This window comes from Sylvia atricapilla, chromosome 13, assembly GCF_009819655.1.
Source record: "Sylvia atricapilla isolate bSylAtr1 chromosome 13, bSylAtr1.pri, whole genome shotgun sequence".
Taxonomy (NCBI): Eukaryota; Metazoa; Chordata; class Aves; order Passeriformes; family Sylviidae; genus Sylvia; species Sylvia atricapilla.
Window position 1 is genome coordinate 17,668,054 of NC_089152.1, and position 19,550 is coordinate 17,687,603.

Sequence of the window (19,550 nt, forward strand, 5' to 3'; positions counted from 1 at the left end):
GTGCTAGCAGAGCAGAAGAAATTCTGGATTACTCCCACTTTTTCCAAGAGGCCTGGAAGCAGACAAAGCACAACAGCAGCCATCCAGCTGCTGGAGTGAAGGAATGCAAACTTCTGTTCCAACAGCAAAAAAAAAATAAAAAGAAAAAACAAAAGAGATATGATTCAGGATTTTTTTTCCCCCTCAAAAACAGCTGCAGATCTTGCGAAAGGAAAACAAAAGGCTGGAGTGCATCCCTGCCCTCCACCTCATCCCAACACACACAACTCACCAGACACTGGGGCTTTGAGCAACTTCAGCTAGTGGAAAAGGAACCAAGGAGAGAAACTACAGAGGTGCTTTTTAAAGGAAAAAGAAGAGTAAAAGCTAGGAAGGAATTCTTCCCTGTGATGGTGGGGAGGCCCTGGCACAGGTTGCCCAGAGAAGCTCCAAGCCCCATTCCTGGAAGTGTTCAAGGCAAGGTTGGATGGGATTTGGAGTAACCTGGGATAGAGGGAGGTGCTGCTGCCCATGGTAGGGGTTGGAATGGGATAATCCCTTTTGACCCAAACCATTCTGTGAATGGTCTACAGAAGAAGTGAGTGGCCACCAGAGCAGGATTCCCAGCAAACCATTTGTGATGCCTCACTCCATCTAAGAGCCAAGCAAGTAGACAACCCATTTCTGAGAAAAGTGGAATCTAAGAAAAAAACCAATTCCCCAAACTTCCTTCTACCTCCCCTTTCACGGAGATTTCTCTTCTCCACCTCTGGAAATCTAACCTAGACAGAGATGCTCCCTCTGACACCTCTAAAGAGAGCTATAAAATGACCTTGGTCCAACATGACACATTAAGCAACAGCATGAAAGCGTTTCAGATAAATAACAGGATTGCAGGTGGAATAACAGGACTGGAGGTGGAATGCAATAGTCTTCATACCAGTTTTCTGAAATTAATGTGGTCACCAATGTGGGTCACCACAGTAATCACCATTAATGGCAGACTATGGGAGCCTGGTCTGATGTTTTCTCACCCACAGAGGAGAGGGAGGGACAGGGAGAGGAGAGGATGCAGCCACCAAACCACCTCCACGCATCAAGGCTTGCACAATGGCCTGGCTGAAGCTGGTACATCACCCATATGGAGATGGGCTTTAACCAACAAAATCCTAACCAGCAAAGCTGGCAATTCCAAGGAAAACCATCTCAAAGACTATGGGGCAAACTCAACACAAATTAATTAATGAATGCTGGTATACCACTTCAGAGTTTCATACCTGAAAGTTGATCGTCCAGTTTATCTAACCCCTAATACACAGGAAGAGTCCTCATAAAATAACCAATAAGTGGCCAAATCAAACACTCATGGTTAGAAAACACAAATTTGACCATGAAAGTTACCTTTGATTTCTTCCCCAGCTCAAAGATGCTGAGTGCACAGAAGCTCCAGAAATACAACATTATCAATACATTGTATGCAATGAATTCTCTTTTCAAAATACTAGAAAATGGCTACTGATAATTCTCATTTCCATTTTCCCACTGAAAAACCGCTGCGATAAACCAGCATCAAGAAACACTTGAGTGAAAACAAAGCCTTAACAAATTTGGCAGGAAGCCATCTGCTGTACTTTTATTTTTATCCTTTTTTTTTTTTGGAAGCAGGTAGGATTCTATAGGTGGAAACACAACCTTCTCCCACTGCTAACACTGTTGTCACTTCATTATCAGTATTTAGCAGATAACCCCAGAGTAAGTGGCACAATAAAACCCCAACTACTCAGGTTTGGGTTTTTTCACTGTGAAAACATTTCCACACTACTATCGCTTCCATCTTACCTCAAGCACTGGGCCAGCTCCAAGAATAATCTGTTCTACTCCGCTGGCAAATCCCTTCTGGCTGAGGGCGGTGAGGTGATGAATCAGGAAGTTGGTGCTCTGTGTCTTTCCCGAGCCGCTCTCTCCCGAAATCACGATGCACTGGTTCTTCTTCCTCTGGAGCATAGCGTGGTAAGCCACATCTGCCACAGCGTAAATGTGGGGCTCCAGCTTCCCCAGCTGATGGTTATCGTACATCTTGACATACTTGGGGTTATAAATAGGTAGGAACTTGAAGGGATTAATGACAATGAGGATGCTGCCGACATAGGTGTAGATTTTTTCCTGCTTGAAGCGGTTTCTGAGATTTTCCAGGAGCGTTTTCTCGTTCAGGTCCGGCAGACCGCACAAGTCATCGTAGTCCTTCTGCTGGGGCTGGGGGAGGAAGCCCCGCTCCACCATCCTGCGCCGCTCCTCCGTCACCCGCAGCCAGGACTGGAGGCTGCCGTAGTGGATGGAGCCGTCCAGGTTCTTCTCGCGCAGCAGGAAGCGATAATCCTCGCTGCTGATGCGGTTCTCCAGCGCCATGCGCGGCCACAGCATCATGCGCTGCACCGGGCAGTCCGTGGGGTTGAGGATCCATTCCTCCCCTCCAAACTCCTTCACCTCGGCCAACACGTAACATTTTGTCTTCTCCAGCTGGAGCTTGTTGATGAGCGAATCGATCACCTCGGCGGCCGTGGACGTTTTCCTGGCGGTGATGGGGCAGTAGATTGTCCCCTCTGCGATGCTCCCAGGGTAGATGTGCAGCGTGTACTCGCTATCCTCAAAGCGTCGTCTGCCTCCAACATCATTCACACTCATATTGGATCCTTTCCCATCAGTCCCTGTGCTGCATAGTCAGGACTGGGCTGTATCTTGTCAGGTCATCATGTTAGCAAGGCTGGAAAAAACCCAAATAAAAGCAGGTTAGGGGTTATCCTACAAATACCCCAAAGCTGTAGCAGATAAGGGTATTCAACACCCAAACACAACACACACAACAGGCTCCCCCTACTCAGATGTAACTCCCACAGCCCCTCAAGCTTTTGCTAATTTTGCCCCCAGTCTGAGTTATCAGAAAGATCCTCTGATTTTCAGTGAAAGTTTTGTGAGCAACACACCAGACAACCTCAATCATCAATCAGTCATCTCATGGGTGTGTGGTACTCAGCATCCACAAATTTTAGCTGCTAAAACAAAATGACCACCACCATCCCCTGCACACCCAGTCCTTGCCTCAGATACATTTTTCCATGGTCCTGTGCCAATGAAGAGGAGATAAACTCCTTTCCTTCCTGTCCAGGAGATTCTGAATCCATGCTAATTTATTCAGCAGCACTTTTTCCCTTACCAAGTCACCCTTTTTCCGAGATGTCCGTATCTCACACTGGATATGAGTTATTGCAACCAACTCCTTTGTACGTTGCACTTTTTATTTCTCTTGTACTGCTTAAAACCAAACAAACCCATATCTCTGGCACTGAAACACCAAATGTGCAGCTGATTTCCCAAACTCCACCACTACAAGAAGATAACACACCAGCAGCAGCCCCGAATAAAAGCAAATCCAGAGTTAAAGGGCCCTAGTACTCCACCAGTTCTAACTCCAAACTGCCTTGGAAGATGTTAAGAGTTACTCCAGTAGAAAGACAAAAGGGAACTAGGGGGAAAAGCAGGGCCCCCAGAACCATGATCTAGGCAATCAGGTGGCAGTGACACTTTATACAGATTAAAGTTTACAGGATGCACACCCTAACGTTATTTGTAATGTTGAGCTTTTCGCTGAGCACTGCCTCCCACTGCAGCAAGACCTCACAGCTGTGACCCTTCCCTCACAGCATCAACAAAATGCTCACAAAGGGTCATAAAACATGAAGTCAAACCCCACAACAGGTTTAGGGAACTTCAGATATTTGATGCTGGTAAGAGTATTCAGGGAAAGCATTTCACTGGTCACCCTGTTCCTGCAGTCTCCCCGAAGATTCCGGATCCAGGACCTTCAGTCCAAGTACAGCCACCCTCATCTTCTACATCCTCTCCAAGGCTGGGATTTGGAGAATTGTTTCATTTCTGAGGCCCTAAAATGAACAGCACTGTTTTATGCTGTATTGTTTCTCGCTCCAATATTTCATTAAGTATATTATCCCCAGCCACGCGCACTTCAAAGCACAGAAATTGATATGTCCCAGTGAAATACATCTGGCAGGGATTCACGGCGCATTGCTTGGTAGCAGGACATACATTATACACTGGGAAGTGTTCCAGCTGCCTTCCTATGACTTTAGTACAGGCACAGATGCAACAGGGATGATGTCAGGGAAGTGCTGGGTTGGGCTTGCTTTGTGTAGCTCTGCAACTCCAGCATCAGTTTTTCATCAAGAAGGGGGGAACAAACCCCTCACTACACTTAAGTTCCTCACCCAGGTTTTACTTCAAAGCTCAGGCCAAGAGGGCTGGCTACTTTTATTGATGTTATCAGAGTGTATCCAAGACTGCTGATTCACGTGAGAAGTGCAAACAGGACTTTAAATTGGTTACCTTAAGCAAACTAACCTTCCCTCCTCCCTCCTGCACACTTAGTAAATACGCTATAAAGCACCACTACTTCACCCCACCCACCCAAACTTCTCTGGAGACATCTACTCTGCATGGAATTGGTGTGACAACGAACACCTGTGCCTTCTGCATCCAAACAACTTGAATCCAGCAGGGTTGTGAGCCAAACTGAACCCCACGGAGATGCTAAAAGCCTCAGTAACGCTGGGGACATAGAAAGAGCCAAGTCCTCCCCACAAAACCACTCCAAGACCAGAAGTTCCTGAGATCAGAAAGGAAAAGGGGCGTTAATTTGAGCCTTGTAAATCCCAGGGGTGCCACGGGCTTTACTGGTAACAACCCCAAACACAGCTCAGAGTACTGAGGGAAGTCAAAGCAATGTTAATGAAGTTAATTGTTGTGGTCTCCCATGCCCTGCTGCACATGAGCCTGGCCCTGGCTCAGCATCCAACACACCTTGAGCATGCAGTTGGCTTTTCTGAAACATTTTGGAGAAAATAACGCAATAAAATATCCACCCTAAGGTAATTAGTATGTATCAGGGAGAAAGGTTCTCCTAACGACAACTGCTCCAGCAGGCTGTTGTATTAGCTTTTATATGACTTGAAAAATTAATGGTTTTGCATTTAGACATAAAAAATTAAATGGGAATGTGAAAAGAATGACACAAAGTTTGTATTTTGCCACCCCTTGATACTTGCTCTAGGCGCTATTTTAATTAAAGGCCTCTCGTATCACTACATGCTTACATTTACAGGTGAACATATAAAAATGATGCTACACTTCACTCATTTGTACATTTTGCCTATTGCAAACTCCTGGGAACACTCTGGCCAAAAATTTATAGAGTCTGCACACTTTTGTAAATGAAAGGAAACATTTACGGCATTTTTAGTCAATACAGAATCATGGAAAGATGTGAGTTGGAAAAGGGTTTAGAGCTCATTTCATTCCACCCCTGCCATAGGCAGGGACAATTTCCACTGTCCCAGGGTGCTCCAAGCCTCATCCAGCCTGGCCTTGGACACTGCCAGGGATCCAGGGGCAGCCACAGCTTCTCTGGGCACCCTGTGCCAGGGCCTCACCACCCTCACAGCCAAGAATTCCTCCCCAGTATCCCATCCAGCCCTGCCTCTGGCAGTGGAGAACCATTCCCCTGTGTCCTGTCCCTCCATCCCTTGTCCCCAGCCCCTCTCCAGCTCTCCTGGAGCCCCTTCAGGCCCTGCCAGGGGCTCCCTGGAGCCTTCTCTTGTCCAGGTGAACATCCCCAGTTCTCACAGCCCGGCTCCAGAGCAGAGAGGCTGCAGCCCTCTGACCATATACTTTCAGCCTAATATTTTCTGTATCCTTTTCCATTTTCTATGTTTGAATGAAGATTCTTCTCAAATTAATCCTGAATTCTGACTTTGCTCAATTTTATTACACTAACATAATTGTATTTCCAACATAAAAAAAGCACAATCTCAAAACATAGTTACAAATTAATTATATTACTTGGGCTCTCCTACATAACAAAATCAATTACTATTTCCAAGGGGAAGGCTCAGAGGGTCCTGATAAAACTGACAATAATAATCTGATTATTAGCAGCTTGGCAGAAAAAGACTAAAACTTTGATTGCCAATTAGGCTTGTTCAGACACTAAACACGTAAATACAGGTTGATTTTTACATTCTGTGTGTTTCTATATGATGACAGTTTAATACACATTCAGAAAGACCAGCCTCAATATGTTCATTTTCAGGGACAGCATTAGCAGCACGTGGCAAAAATCCAAAACAAACTGTCCACTGGAAGCATCCGAACCCGGCATAAATAATCTGTGACAGCTAAAGCCTGAAATCATGTGCAGACTTTGCCAAATACCGAATGATTTGGAAAAAACAGGGATCAGTATCAGCATTGAGGCTGCTAAAGGGGCAATTCTGGAAGCAAAGTTCACTGAGTTTATTATAACATTCCCTAACCTGGCAAGGGACTTAGAGAAACAGGGAAATGTTTTCCCCATTCCCAATCCTGTGGGTTTGGTTCTCGGGACAGCCTGGATTTATCCATCCACCTGCACCTCCCAGCACACACCGTGCAGGGCAGTAATTCCTGGTATAGATAAACTTACAAAATCTGATTAAAAAGCTGCCAATGTAAACACATTTCACTGCTTAATCTGAATCTACGGGCACAAGAGCTCTGGATGTTTCTCCTGCAGCAGCCAACAGCCTTATGCTGCTGGGACTTCAAATAACACCTTGATGACACCAAAACTGACACCAGACTGACACTTCTGTGCCAGCTACACACAAGAGGAAGACCCAGCTGGAAGCTCAACTTCTTGGTTATCATTGCACCATTTCATGCATCAGTTCCTTTCAGAATCTACGTAACACTTAACCCTCTCCTTTTATCATCTTCCTTTTCCATGCGCACTGTGTTTTTCTCTTCCCACTGTTTGCTGATGGGAGAGAAACATAATTATTTTCACTTAATTACCTATGTGGGCCCCTCTCAAAGAACCTCGTGCACAAGTGGCAGGAGGTGGTGATACCCAAAACAGATTCATGCACCCAGGTATTGGTGTGTGGAAGGTGCGAGGTGCAAAATTTCTCTAAAATTAATTTTCATCCAAAAGAATGAAAGTTCTGTCACAGGAAAAGGGAAATCTGGAAGCATTACAGAGATCTTGGAATAGTTTGTTTTGGAAGAGACCTTTAAAGGTCATCTAGTCCAACCCTCCTGCAATAAGCAGGGATATCTTCAACTTAATTTGTAATCACAATTCAAATTTACTTCTTGAAGGATGATAAGCTTGAATGGGGAAAAAATACTCATTAGCACTCCAGGATTGTCCACGTACATAGAAAAGTTTTTTGGCTGAATTTCAGAGCAGTTTATTTGGACTGAGGCACCTAAGCAAGACACCAAAGCAGTGAGACAATTTAAATTAGAACAGAAAATGAAAGCAGAAGCAGAGACACATTCTCAGAAGCTCTGCAGCAACACAGGAGCCCGCTGGACCTGGCACTGAGCCAAAAGAAAACCCAAAAGGCATCAGCAGCAAAGACACGCAGGCAATGGAAGCAAGTTCTCAACGACACATCTGACTGTTTCCAGGGGTACTTTCCTCCCTCCCTAGAATTTGCCATTTGGTCCCTATTCCTTTGAAAGAAAGAAATTCTCCTTTCCTAAACCTGGTTTGTCTTGCTCAGAGTTCAAGGCAAATGTGAGTGAACCTAAAAATCTAATGTCCTTTCACTTCCTGCAAACCCAAGTGATTTTGAGTTAAACCTCCTTGGTGTCCCCAGTCCAAGTGAGATTTGTAAACTGGGATTTGGCTGTTATTATCAAGAGCCATAATAAAAGAAGTGTCAACCCTTGGTCAGTGTCAACCACCCTGCCTCAAGCAGAAGGGAATATTTCTGGAAGTAAAGATGCCTGTCCAGCTAGAGATGCCTACTCAGCCTTCAAGGGGGATTTCCAGATCACAAAAGAAGCAGTGACACAGCTCACCCTATGTAAATTGTTCCCAAACACCCACAGTTGCCCACACTGGAACAAAGCAAGTGTTCTCTAAGTTGTTCCTGAGCTCAATGGCTCCTTCCATGGCCTGAAAATTTTGAGACAAGCCATAGTACACTGGTTTTCCCTATATCTTTCAAGGTTTTTTCGGCACTCTAAGTAACTCTGTCACCTCCTTGTCTGCTCACTACTACAGTGGAGGATGACACTTGAGTTTCAGTTTGGCACCTGGGAGCTCCTTACTGGCCACTAGAGGTTTCCTCCTCTCTCTCAGAGATGGGCTTGCTTCCCCCATAGTTTAGTTAGACACTGATATTAAGAAGTCCGTGGATACATAAAGCATCTCAGTGAACAAGAATCCCTTCCAGAGCCTGGAATCACCTTGTCCTGAGGTTTTGGTATTTCCCTATGGTATGACAATCACTCAGTGGCTCCCCTTCTTCTAGAAACTGGAAATATGTGAAGATGTTGCTTTCCATCACATTCTTGCTGATGCATCTCCTGTGGAAATCTTTCAGCTTCTACCAGACCTTTTAGCTAAGACAAAATGAAAATGGGAAGAAAAACACCACACAACTAACAAACAAACCACAAAAAAACCCTAAAAAACAACAAAACAAAACAAACCCTCACCCCCACAAAAAAACCCTCCAACACACCCAAAACAAACAAAAAAAACTTAAAAAAAAAAAAAAAAAAAAAAAATTACAAGAAAAGCTGTTGTGAAACTAGTTACTCCTAAAATGTTACAAATGTTTCTGATGAAGTAGGATCTGAATTAGGATGTGAATAACCACAGGATCACTTATTCTTTCCCCTGAGGTCAAAGCACTTTCTGTGCAGGGAATGAATCAGCATGCAAGGAATTAACTTGGGCTGGGCAGTGAATGAAGCTCCTGTCTGCATGATTCCTGCCTCACCAGCTGGAGATCCCTCATCTGTGGTGCCAAAGAAATGAAAATTAAATAAAGGAGCTACAAGAAGGCTTGGTGAGGTCTTGACTGAAGCAGCTGCCTGGGAGAAGTGACTTCCATCTTCACTTCCGTCACAGCATTTCTGCATGATGCAGAAATAAATGGTGCAAAAATAAATGGTGCAAAGAAAGTCCTGCCCCAGATTGTTCCTCTTTCTTGAGCTTCAGATTTGAGTCACTGAATCTTGACTTCTGGAAGCACTTCTGTTCTCCCAAAACATGCCCTTACACAGAGAATGGGATCCTCCAGCTGCTGCCTTGGTGCCTTTTTTTTTTTTTTTCTCTCTTTTTCTTTTTTCCAGAAACCAGCAAAATAGTAATATAAAAAATGAAATTTAAAGAAACAAAGGGATTTTCTGGATTGTCTCTCAGGCTGCAATGGTAGCACCTGTTTAACTTAACTTGCTGCTCCCATATTCCCTATATGACTAATGAAAACAGTCAGTGAATGGCAAGGATTTTAAAAAGGGCAGAGACTAAGGAAGAGCCTGGTGTATCCTGAGTGTTTTGAGTCCTGCAGGGAAACAAATCCTTGCTACATGTTGCTTTGCTGCTCCTAATGACTAATGAATTAGTCAGTGGCCAGAGGTGGGACAACCCTGTCCAAACATTAAGAAAAATCCATTTTTTATAAAACTGATAGAATTACATTTACAGCCCCTTCAGGTCTTCCTGGATTAACTCCAGGCTCCAACATCATCTGCAGACACAGCATCCCTCACCAACACAGCAATTCTGTTCACATGAACAGCCAAACTATCAGATTTTCCAGCCTTGCTGGTTGGATTTGCTCTTCACAGGTGGACACAGAGCAGTTCAGCCTCTGGAAATCCAACTGGAAACAAATCTGGAGTTGACATCCCGAACACACAGATCACTGTCAAATCCCACAGTGATGCAGAGCAGAGCCAGCAAGCAGAGATGGCTTCAGAAACTCTAAATGGACTCAGGATTTCCCTTTTAGCTCTACAATCGTGCGCCCAGCTCTTTATATTTTAGTTTGCAGCTAAAATTACACATATAGAGCCTGAAAACCAGCAGCACTTACAATAAAAAACATTTTTGAAGCTGTTAAAAATGAAGGATATGAAGTGTAAGCGACGTTGCCGAAGGAATTCACACAGAGGAGCATCTTCCAGCCCCAAAAATAGCTGCAGAAAATACCTTTTGAGAACTCAAGAATTATATTAGAGTTAAGGACAAGGTGCTTCTACCCTAAAGGAGCTCAAGAGCTTCAGAGAACAAAACCTGGGGAAATCAAGGGATCCTGCATGTCCTAATGCAGTGCTGCAGGTGGTAGGAGCAGCCTGAGAACTGTCATGCTGAAGAGGAAGCTCGCTGAAGGATGTGCATGCACTCCAGGACCACTTCCAGCTCCAACAAGCACCACACTTGAGATAACAGCTGAACAAAAGGCAGAAGGATTTACAGAAGCACCAAGAACTGCACAAATCCATTGTGCTGGCACCTAAATCCCACTGAATCACTGCATTAGGAAGTTTCCAAGATAACAGAAATAAAGAGCAGCTCATTAAAAAAAAAAAAAGAGGTTATCACCAAAAATTATTTCTCACCTTTATGATGAAATGGCAGAGTATTTTGAATATTGCCATATAAATAGATATTGATCTATATCAACTACATATATCAGTAGTTTGATAAATATCAGTATACAGATCCATGCCAAAGGATGTTGTTGGGTTAAAGGATCATGTCCTCCCATAGATCCTCGACATTCTCCATCCTTGGGGAACTCAGCCCTCTGCCAGCACAAGCCAAGACAAACACTGACACCTCTCAGCCTTGTTGATTGTGGAGTCCATGGACACAGGAAAATAAACATTAAATCACTATGGAAGTGATGATACCTGAGCTGTATTTCCCTAAAAATATAAAAGTAGGGACAATTTACATAATTGAATGTCACTATGTTATTTTTGAATACCGGGTCAAATAATAATTAAGAATTTCAGATGGTTTTCCTGTAGTCTTAGGAGCTTTGAAGTTATTATGAAGAAGATAATTCAGCTTAGGAGCAAAGTCAAACTGAAGTGCAATAGCACCAGGAGAAGATGTAATAATACAGTTACTGATGTTCTCCCTTTCCTCATTTTATGGAGGATTATGGACCATGACTGATAGCCAGGAAGGGATGGTTTTAAAGCCTTCTCACACAACACTCTTTTTGGCAAACAGTCCACTTCAAATAAAATATCCTGTGCTCCCTGCACAATTTTATTGCATTTCACAAGAATTATTACCTGTGACCCTCCAACACAGACCCATGAGCTTTCTCTTCTGCCAAGACTATTCCAACTTTCCTCCTGATAGGACATTTACTGCTCAACATCAAAATGAACCATACAAATTTCCTCTGGCTGGGCAGCAGACAAATCCCATTTTTTCCCATTTTAGGTAGGACATACCTGTTAATGAATGAGAGTTTAAAAGGTTGGTTCTCCAGTTTTTCAGCTCAGTCTCCTACTTCTTAAGTGACACTACAATCCAGCTTTTTTCAAGCATCTGAATAGAAATAAGGTTATTTTTGGGAGTCCATAATCTCACAGTGCCATGTGCCTCTGCAGCTGCTGGTTTCTTCTGCTACAAGTCTGAATTTTCCCAGCAAAATAACTGAAACTTCCACTCCAGCCCACCCTCAGTCTTTTAAACCCTCCTCAAACAAAGGCAACCCTCAACTTACTTCACCCTTCAGCTGCTTCTCGTCCTTGCACCTCCTTCCCGTTTTCCAGGGGCGATGAAATCATTTCCCCACAGAGAATCATCTTCTCTGCATCCAATGAAGGTCAGCCCTCAGCAGCAGGAGCTGCAGCATCATCAGGAAATCAAGAGACTGCTCCTGGCTGGATTTAGTTTCATATTAAGTAAGAGGTGATGCCATTTGTTATCTGTCTCCTCTCCATGTTCAGTGTCTCAAGCAGCTTAGTGATATTTAATAATCTAAAGAAATTATCAGAATAATATAAATAACTTATTAATAATTGGTATATTTTAGGGGTTTGATCTCTGTAGCAAGACTGTACAGGTACCTTCCACTCCTTTAAGCCAAGCAGCTCAAAATCCTCCAAAATTAGTTTCCTTTTTAATGCAGAACTACTGAAAATTTGTAGCACCAACACGAAGGCATCTTGGTTCATGCAGGAGCAAGATTCTATTATCCAGAGACTGATTTAAGGCTCATAGTAACCTACAGATTCTCTGCACAGCCCATGCAGAAAAGGAATAGATCTTAGAGCACTAAGAACTGTGCTGTCGAAGATCAAAGGGAAAAGAATATCAAAACTGTACTGCCAGATCTAGATTAGTTATCTTACAAAGGAAAAAAAAAAACCAAACCAAAACCCCGAAAAAAAAAACCCAAAATCAAAACAAACACCAAACAGGATGAGTCATACTTTAAACAAGACTTTCAGCAACTAGTTCACAGGAAAAAAAAATAGTCTTTTTCCTCTAAAGGCCATATTTATTAAAAATATTCAGCCCACAGATGATGATAATTTACAAGCAGGAGCAGGAATAGGATGCTGGATTTAAATGAACCACAAACCAACATATTCTATCTGAAAATTAAACTGTCAGGCAAATGCCACAACACAAGAGTGGCTTTTAAACTTGAGGAAGAGTGTTCTGCAAGCATCAGGATTTGAAACCAAAAACAAAAGCCGCCTCACAATGCGAGAATTACTAAAAAATCCCTTGAATTACAGATGACAGCTCCACTAAAAATAGTTCTTGGCAGCTACCTAAAACACAGGCTTTGTAGTTCTTTGAAAACATTGATATCAGACAGAGAAGAAAAAAAAAAAAAAAAAAAAAAAAGCAGGAGCTAATCAAGTATTTAATTGAAATATTTCCCTTTCCAAGTCCCTCTCCTGGAGCCCCTTTAGGCCCTGGCAGAAGCTCTGAGGTGTCCCTGGAGCCTTCTCCTCTCCAGGTGACACCCCCAGCTCTCCCAGCCTGGCTCCAGAGCACAGGGGCTCCACCCTGGGAGCAGCTCCGTGGCCTCCTCTGGACTGGCTCCAGCAGCTCCACGTCCTGCTGCTGTTGGATGCAGTTCTACAGGTGGGGTCTCAGCTGAGCAGAACTTGAAGCCCTGGACAAGCAAAATTCAGCTCCTCCTCAAGGTCCTCATGTTATTGATGACCAGCAGAAGGGAACCAATACATCCATTAGGAATGTCATAATTTACCTTTTTAAAATGAAATAAGCAGAAAATTATCAAGGATCTACATCAGATGCTCTGACCCAGCATTTTGCTGTAATAAACATGTATTTTATGGTGTCTCTGGGTTATTTAAAGCTGCTTCTGGGGGCTCTCACACTTTGTGCTAATTGTACGTCACTGACAGGATTAGGAGGAAAGCATCCCTGATTTCCAAATCTCCAGGTCCATCCCTACAGCCACCCAACACACAGAAGAACAGACAGAACCTACAAACAAGGACTAAAATGACACTGGGGAAGAAAGACACACAGAGACTTCGAATTTCATTTGAATCTCCCCTGTTTGGGGCAAAAGCTGGAACAATATCAGAGCTGGGATCAGGATTTCATCTTCCACTTGGGTAAGAGTTTCTACCTCTACCAGCTTGACACGAACTTGAGGAGCAGACAAATGTGGCTGTAGAGAAAATAAAATTCAAAAGCACATTCTGGAAAATAAAATTATTTTATAAATCACTGTATATATCTAATAAGGTAGCAGTTAAGTCAATTGAGATAACAGTCTGCATCTCATTATATTCTCTGGGAAAAAAAAAACCATCTCATCTAGAAGATGAAGATCTGGTTTCTTGAGAGACCAAGCAGCAAAAATCAAAATATTCACTGGACTGGCAGTGGAATGATTTCAGTGCTTCAGTGAGCACAAGTTAAACCTGAGAGCATATTCAAACCAACACAATGAATTTGCTTTTTATCAGTACTTTCATGTTTCCTCCCTTCTCTTTAGGACTTTTTCCAACCAGAATATCATGTGGAGGGTGACCTTCCCAATCTTTTTCCATCGGCAGGCATGATTTTTCATTAGGATAGAGCACTGCTATGAAAAAGAAATTCTCATCTGGTCCATCCTCAAAAAGGGAAGATTAAAACAAAGGGGAAACAAATGGTCCCAGAGCATAGAGCACAGAGAGAGGTCAGGCACCCTCAGATGGCGAAGAAATTAGATGACAGATTGCAGCAGCCCAGTATTAAACATCACCAAGATAATTCCCCATCCCAAACAGAACCATCATGGGGAGAAAGAGAAGCTCCTCTAAGCCAGGTCTGCCAGCCTGTTCTCTGACATCTGTTCCTGCATTTTCCGCGGCCGCTCCCAAAGCGGCTCCGGTGACGGATTTGCCCTAATTGCAGGCGGCGGATAATCGCCCTGATCCTGAAACGGGGTGCCCAGTGCAATGTGAAAACATCTCCTTTCCAACTCCTGTGCTCATTTCCTACAAAACCTGTTCTAAATCTAACGCCTCCCGTGGGATACCTTGGCTTTGAACACGTCTGAGGCGATTCCATAATTATAGAAGGAGTAGAAGTTTTGGTTGCAGGATTGTTCCCAGAGAAAGTCATTGGGCCCTCTCACCTTTTACTTTCCACCACGTGCCACCCTGTCCATCCCAATTTTTCTCTTCCACGTTCAAGCAAAAGCAGAGGCACCTCCTTCCCACAAAACACACAGAGAGTTCCCCATCTTAGTGCAGAAAGCCATCGATTACAGCTGACACAGGAGGTGAGATACAGACATCCCTCCAAAAACTGCAGCACACTTGGGTTTTAAGCCTCTTCCTCAATAAATAAATATTAAGTGTATTTTAGATTCTTTCTGTGCCATCAGTACAGAAAAAGACAATTCTGCAGCGAGCAAACTCACAGTGAAGAACTCGTTATAAACATAATTCTTATGTTTCTTGAAGCTCTTTTAAAATTATTATGAGCAACCAAACAGCTCCCACAAACTGAAACAATTCCTAAACCTGGCACCCCCACCCTTGGGAGAGGACAGGACACAGCCAAGGTCAGCCGTGCGTTATCTGGAGAAACTGAAATGTGATGCTGATCCTGGTGGAACAGGCTCAGGTGACACAACTGGCTTCATTTCCACCTTTTATTTACATGAAGGACAACTGAGATGGGAATGAATGGCAGGCCCTACAGATACCCAGATCTCAGTGGTTTTCCACAAGCACATCTTCACCTAGAAAACATACGGATTTCCCCAATACATTTAGGAGATTCCAACACTGATCACAAAAGAGAAGCCATACTTTCAGCCACACTAAAATACAATGTTATATCACAAACATCTCCCTGAAGCCCACAAGCACCTTCCAAAATCCTACCTAAAAATACTACACCATTTTCTTTTCTTAAGCTATTAAATCTTTAGTTCATATTCACCACATTGCAAATATTCCAGATGAAATATTTCCAGCCCTGTGCATGTGTCTTATCTTTTTCATGCTCAAAGGATTTATTTCAAAACTCCCAACACACCTGAAAGTTCCCCAGGAATCATTTTATGTGAAGCAGAAGTTTGAGGAGGGGGCCAGTAAATCCTTTTAACCGAACGCTTTCAGATTATGACAAATTATTCCACTGGCACAAAGCCAGCAGAACTCTCCACAGCAGAAAAAGAGGTCGGGCAAATCCAATAACGAGTATTTAAAAAGACAAGTCAACATTCAATTTTCTCGCTGGAGGCAAAGCAAGGTCATTATGGAACAGGGAGGGGTGGGGGGCGTAAAGGAGATTTAGCAATAAAAAAATTTAAAAAAAAAACCCAAAATATTCAACCTATTGGGTTTTGGAATTACTTCCACTCCATTTCACCGGCAGAATTAGAAACATTAGAGGACATCAGGGCTGCCACAACAGCCAGGCGCCTGGGGCCATGACATCCAACAATCCATCCCCTCTCCCCTGCCCTGCAGCCAGCAGCCATCAGTGTCTGGAGCAGATGCCACCTCTCAGCTCTCATCAGCCACGGGAAGACACAGCGTGGGTCCGACGTGCCCAGAGCTCCTGGGATTAGAGTACGGTGGGAAGAATGTGCAGGAGTGTCACCCCTGTAAATTTCTAAAGACACTAAGCTAAAATTCAAAGTGCCCTAAAAAGGAATTTATGACACAGGGATCTCAGCAAGAAGGTTTGGAGAATTTGGTTTGTCAGATGAATGCCAGGTTATCACTCGTCATTCAGACAGGACCAAAACAGACCTGATTTCTTGACCATCCCTGATATTTTCACAGTGTCTGTATTAGTTTGGGAAACTAGTTTGGGAAATAAAATGATAGGAAATGTTCTTTCTGCTCACAATAGGCCCATCCTCATGTACCACCCTATAAAATTCTGTCCCCAGTATACCAAATCCATCTGTATGGTGAGCACAGGAATCACAGAGCACAATTCAGACCAGAAACCTGAGATTTAACTGACTTTTCAGGACAGAAGACTTATATTCTACCCTATGCTATCTTTCATCCTCAGTCAAAAGACCCTTCCTGCAGAAAAACAGCTAAGGACTGTTATCCTTGTCTATGTCCTGGCTGCAGCAGAAAGACTACCAAAGTTTCCCAAACATTTAAGTACATAAATGTGTTAGTGAGGTCAGTGTTTGGGGTCTGACAGACAGAGGAACCCATTCGTTCTACTCCTGCTTGTCCTTGCTGACTTTACAACTGAGCTTCAGGGATTTTCCACTTTCCTTGAGCCTGTCCAATGAAGTCTGTGGTAAAACTCATCACCAATTTGACATAAACATCCTTAACCCTGACCTTTAAAGGATAATCAGGTTTGAAGGGTAATTTTTTAATGGATGAGGGCTTTAGGTGGTTGCCTCTGGTTGTTTCTCTGAAATAGAAGTTCAGGGATTTTTTTAGTTTTATTTATTTTAATGAAGAGTGAAAGACAAGACCAAGTTACTCATCCTCACAATTTCCTAGGCTAAATTACCAAATAATCCAACTGAGTATTTCTTCCTCCAAACCTCAGTCACATCTGTAGTCCAAGGACAACCTGTTCACCTCTAACACAAACCAATTGAAACAAACTTTGCTTGAAGACAAAGTAAAACAGATATGTTTAAAGAAATAAGGTTTCAGGTTTTTTAGTACCATCCAGATGCTGCTAAATTTGTCAACTTCAGTGCATTGCTCCAGTAATTTGGGTAAATCAGTGAAGCCTTGGCAGCCATTTTCAATAGCAGCTGAGTTTGTTCTTCACAAGTTGTTAGTTAGGAAAGATCCCAAAAGAGACTGGGCTTTCTCTGAGTACATAATGCAGTTTTATAATTTACAATAACACTTAGCTAGGGGGATTTGAGCAGGAAAGATCCTCAATCCCTTAAATTCACCACAATATTTACATTCCTACCTTCCCCAATAATTAATGCTATGGAAACTATGGTTGCTCTTTAAGGAAAAACATCCCACTAGCAGGATGGGGTGTTAAAGTCAGTCTAATAAACATTCCAGAGTGAGTACATGATCTCCTTGTCCTTCCTGACTCCTCTAAAAGACAACGGGGACAGAACATTCAGAAAGTCATCAAGACTTCAATGAGACACGTGTGGCTTTCCCTGTACCTGAAAAGCAGAGCACATCTTGGCATCACACAGGAAAGTAAATTATATCCACATAATTATCCCTCCAGAACGCCTTGAAGAACATATGGTATGGAAATGAAACTGCCTGAAATGGATTAACTCGGCTGTGTGATGAGATCCACAGAAGGGAGCGTGAAATAAACATTTCAAAATGTATTCAGTGTAGGATCCCACAGCTAGGCACATTCATCATCCGGATAAGGTAATGACACCAGGAAATGAGCTAAGTAAATCCAAGATTGAAGTTTCATTTTCTGAAGTGCATCTGTTTGGCTCATATTCCCCCGAACCTCATCGTTCAGCCATGCTGGGTCTCATCTCAGAAGCAAAAGACGCAAGAACATAAATCAAAACAGCTCCTCCAACATGCAGCCGTGGCAAACAAGCTTTTAATTTGATTTTATAAAAAAATTAACTGCATCCCAGCAGGTCCTTGCCACAGCCCTTCACGACATCTCCTTTCAGGTTGTCCTTCACCGCTGGGTTCAGGGTTTTTTTGGGTGGTGTCGCTAAGGGAAGTTAAACCAGCTGATTTTTCAGAAGAAAATGAGAAGCACTGGATTGAGTCAAAAAAATTAACAGGGACAGCACATTACTGCAGAGGAGGTCACATCCTCCAGCACTCCTTCCCTATGATCATCTGTCACTGCTTTCTATGTTTGGGAATGAAGAAAGCCAAAACTGAGGTGGGCTGACCATGGAGACAACTCAAAACATTTCTAGGGATGGAAAGTATACTTCATGTACCAAACAGCACGAGCAGCTGGCCAAAACCCTGGTTGAACACATCCATGGTGGGACTCTGACTTTGGATCAGGCTGGTAGAAGAGGGGATAACTTGTCCAAATGAGTCAAGTGGCTGTCCAACACAGCAACCACCAGAAATCTTGTCAGGCTGAAACACCTACAAAGCATTCAACATCAAGATCTGGAGAAATTTCCAAAGGAGACCATTCATGGTCTCCATGCCTGAGGACTCTGCTCACCAGTTCAGGTTTAAGTTGAACAACCCAGGCAGATGATGACTGGACCAAGACCAACCAGATGTTAGGAAGTTTTAGTCCCATGAGTTCTGCTGGCAAACATTCACAGGAGCCCAAACGAGAGGAAAAACTAAGAAAGACACAGACACACATAAGCTTCCAAAATTAACATATGGATACTTTATGATGTGCTCAAATTGGACTTTGAATTGTCTCCACCAAAATGATGCAAATTGATGACTACTCTGTATGTCCCACTTCACTGCAAATGCTGGTCAGGACTGATTTTGTCCAACTACAACCTCCCACATCCCCCTCTCTGCTCTCTCAACATCCCGTTATGTCTTTGAGGTTTCCCTTTACTCCACACCACAACCAGAGCAAACGGAAGCACCGTTATAAACCAACACAAAGAATGATTCAATCAGAGGAGCATCGAAGCCACCAAACGGTCCATTAGGGCATTGAAAATACAAATTAGGAGAAATAGAAAGCAGAGAGGGTCAGTTAATGAGTTTATATAGAAATAGGATGAAGTGAGAATAGATACTTCATCCCCAGTAATATGATGAAGAACTTCAAAAGGTTTTTTTCAGATTCATCTTGAACATAGCCATGTCATGGGATGGCTTTGCAAGAGGGATGGCTTTGCAAGAGGTTAACAAAGAGGAGATCTCCAAGGGGTGTCCTGGTGTTATTTTGCAAAGAATTCCCCCACAACACAATGCTTCAACAGGAATTTTGTAAAAGGATAGGAAGAAACTTCCTCCATCTGTTAACTCTATTGCCATCTCTATTCTAGTGCTCCCTGCTATCAGCTGCAAGACCATCTCTGGAAGCAATTTGCCCTCCACTTTTCTCACCAGAAAGCAAAAAAATCCACATTATAATGACCAAGACTCTGTAAAGTCACAAAGGCACTTCAGAAGAACTCAAGATAATTTTTATCCTCCCTCTTTCCAACACCAGCCACCTTCTGACACTAACCCCATTAGTCACTGAAGGCTTGGGGCAGCTCAACTCACTCGTTCCGTTCCGAGGCAGAAAGTGCTGGACCTCCAGGATCTCT

The 19,550-nt window shown here is 43.2% G+C and overlaps 1 protein-coding gene across 4 annotated transcripts in view; it reads right to left on the reverse strand.

Moving 5' to 3' along the window:
• Nucleotides 1–19,550, reverse strand: part of MYO9A (myosin IXA) — a 171,269-nt gene that overhangs the window by 136,779 nt on the left and 14,940 nt on the right. For all 4 annotated transcript variants that reach the window (XM_066328647.1, XM_066328645.1, XM_066328648.1 and 1 more), the window contains exon 2: nucleotides 1,819–2,740. In XM_066328647.1, the coding sequence (XP_066184744.1) occupies nucleotides 1,819–2,661 (843 nt within the window). In that variant the 5' untranslated portion in view covers nucleotides 2,662–2,740. The remainder of the gene's footprint in view (nucleotides 1–1,818; nucleotides 2,741–19,550) is intronic.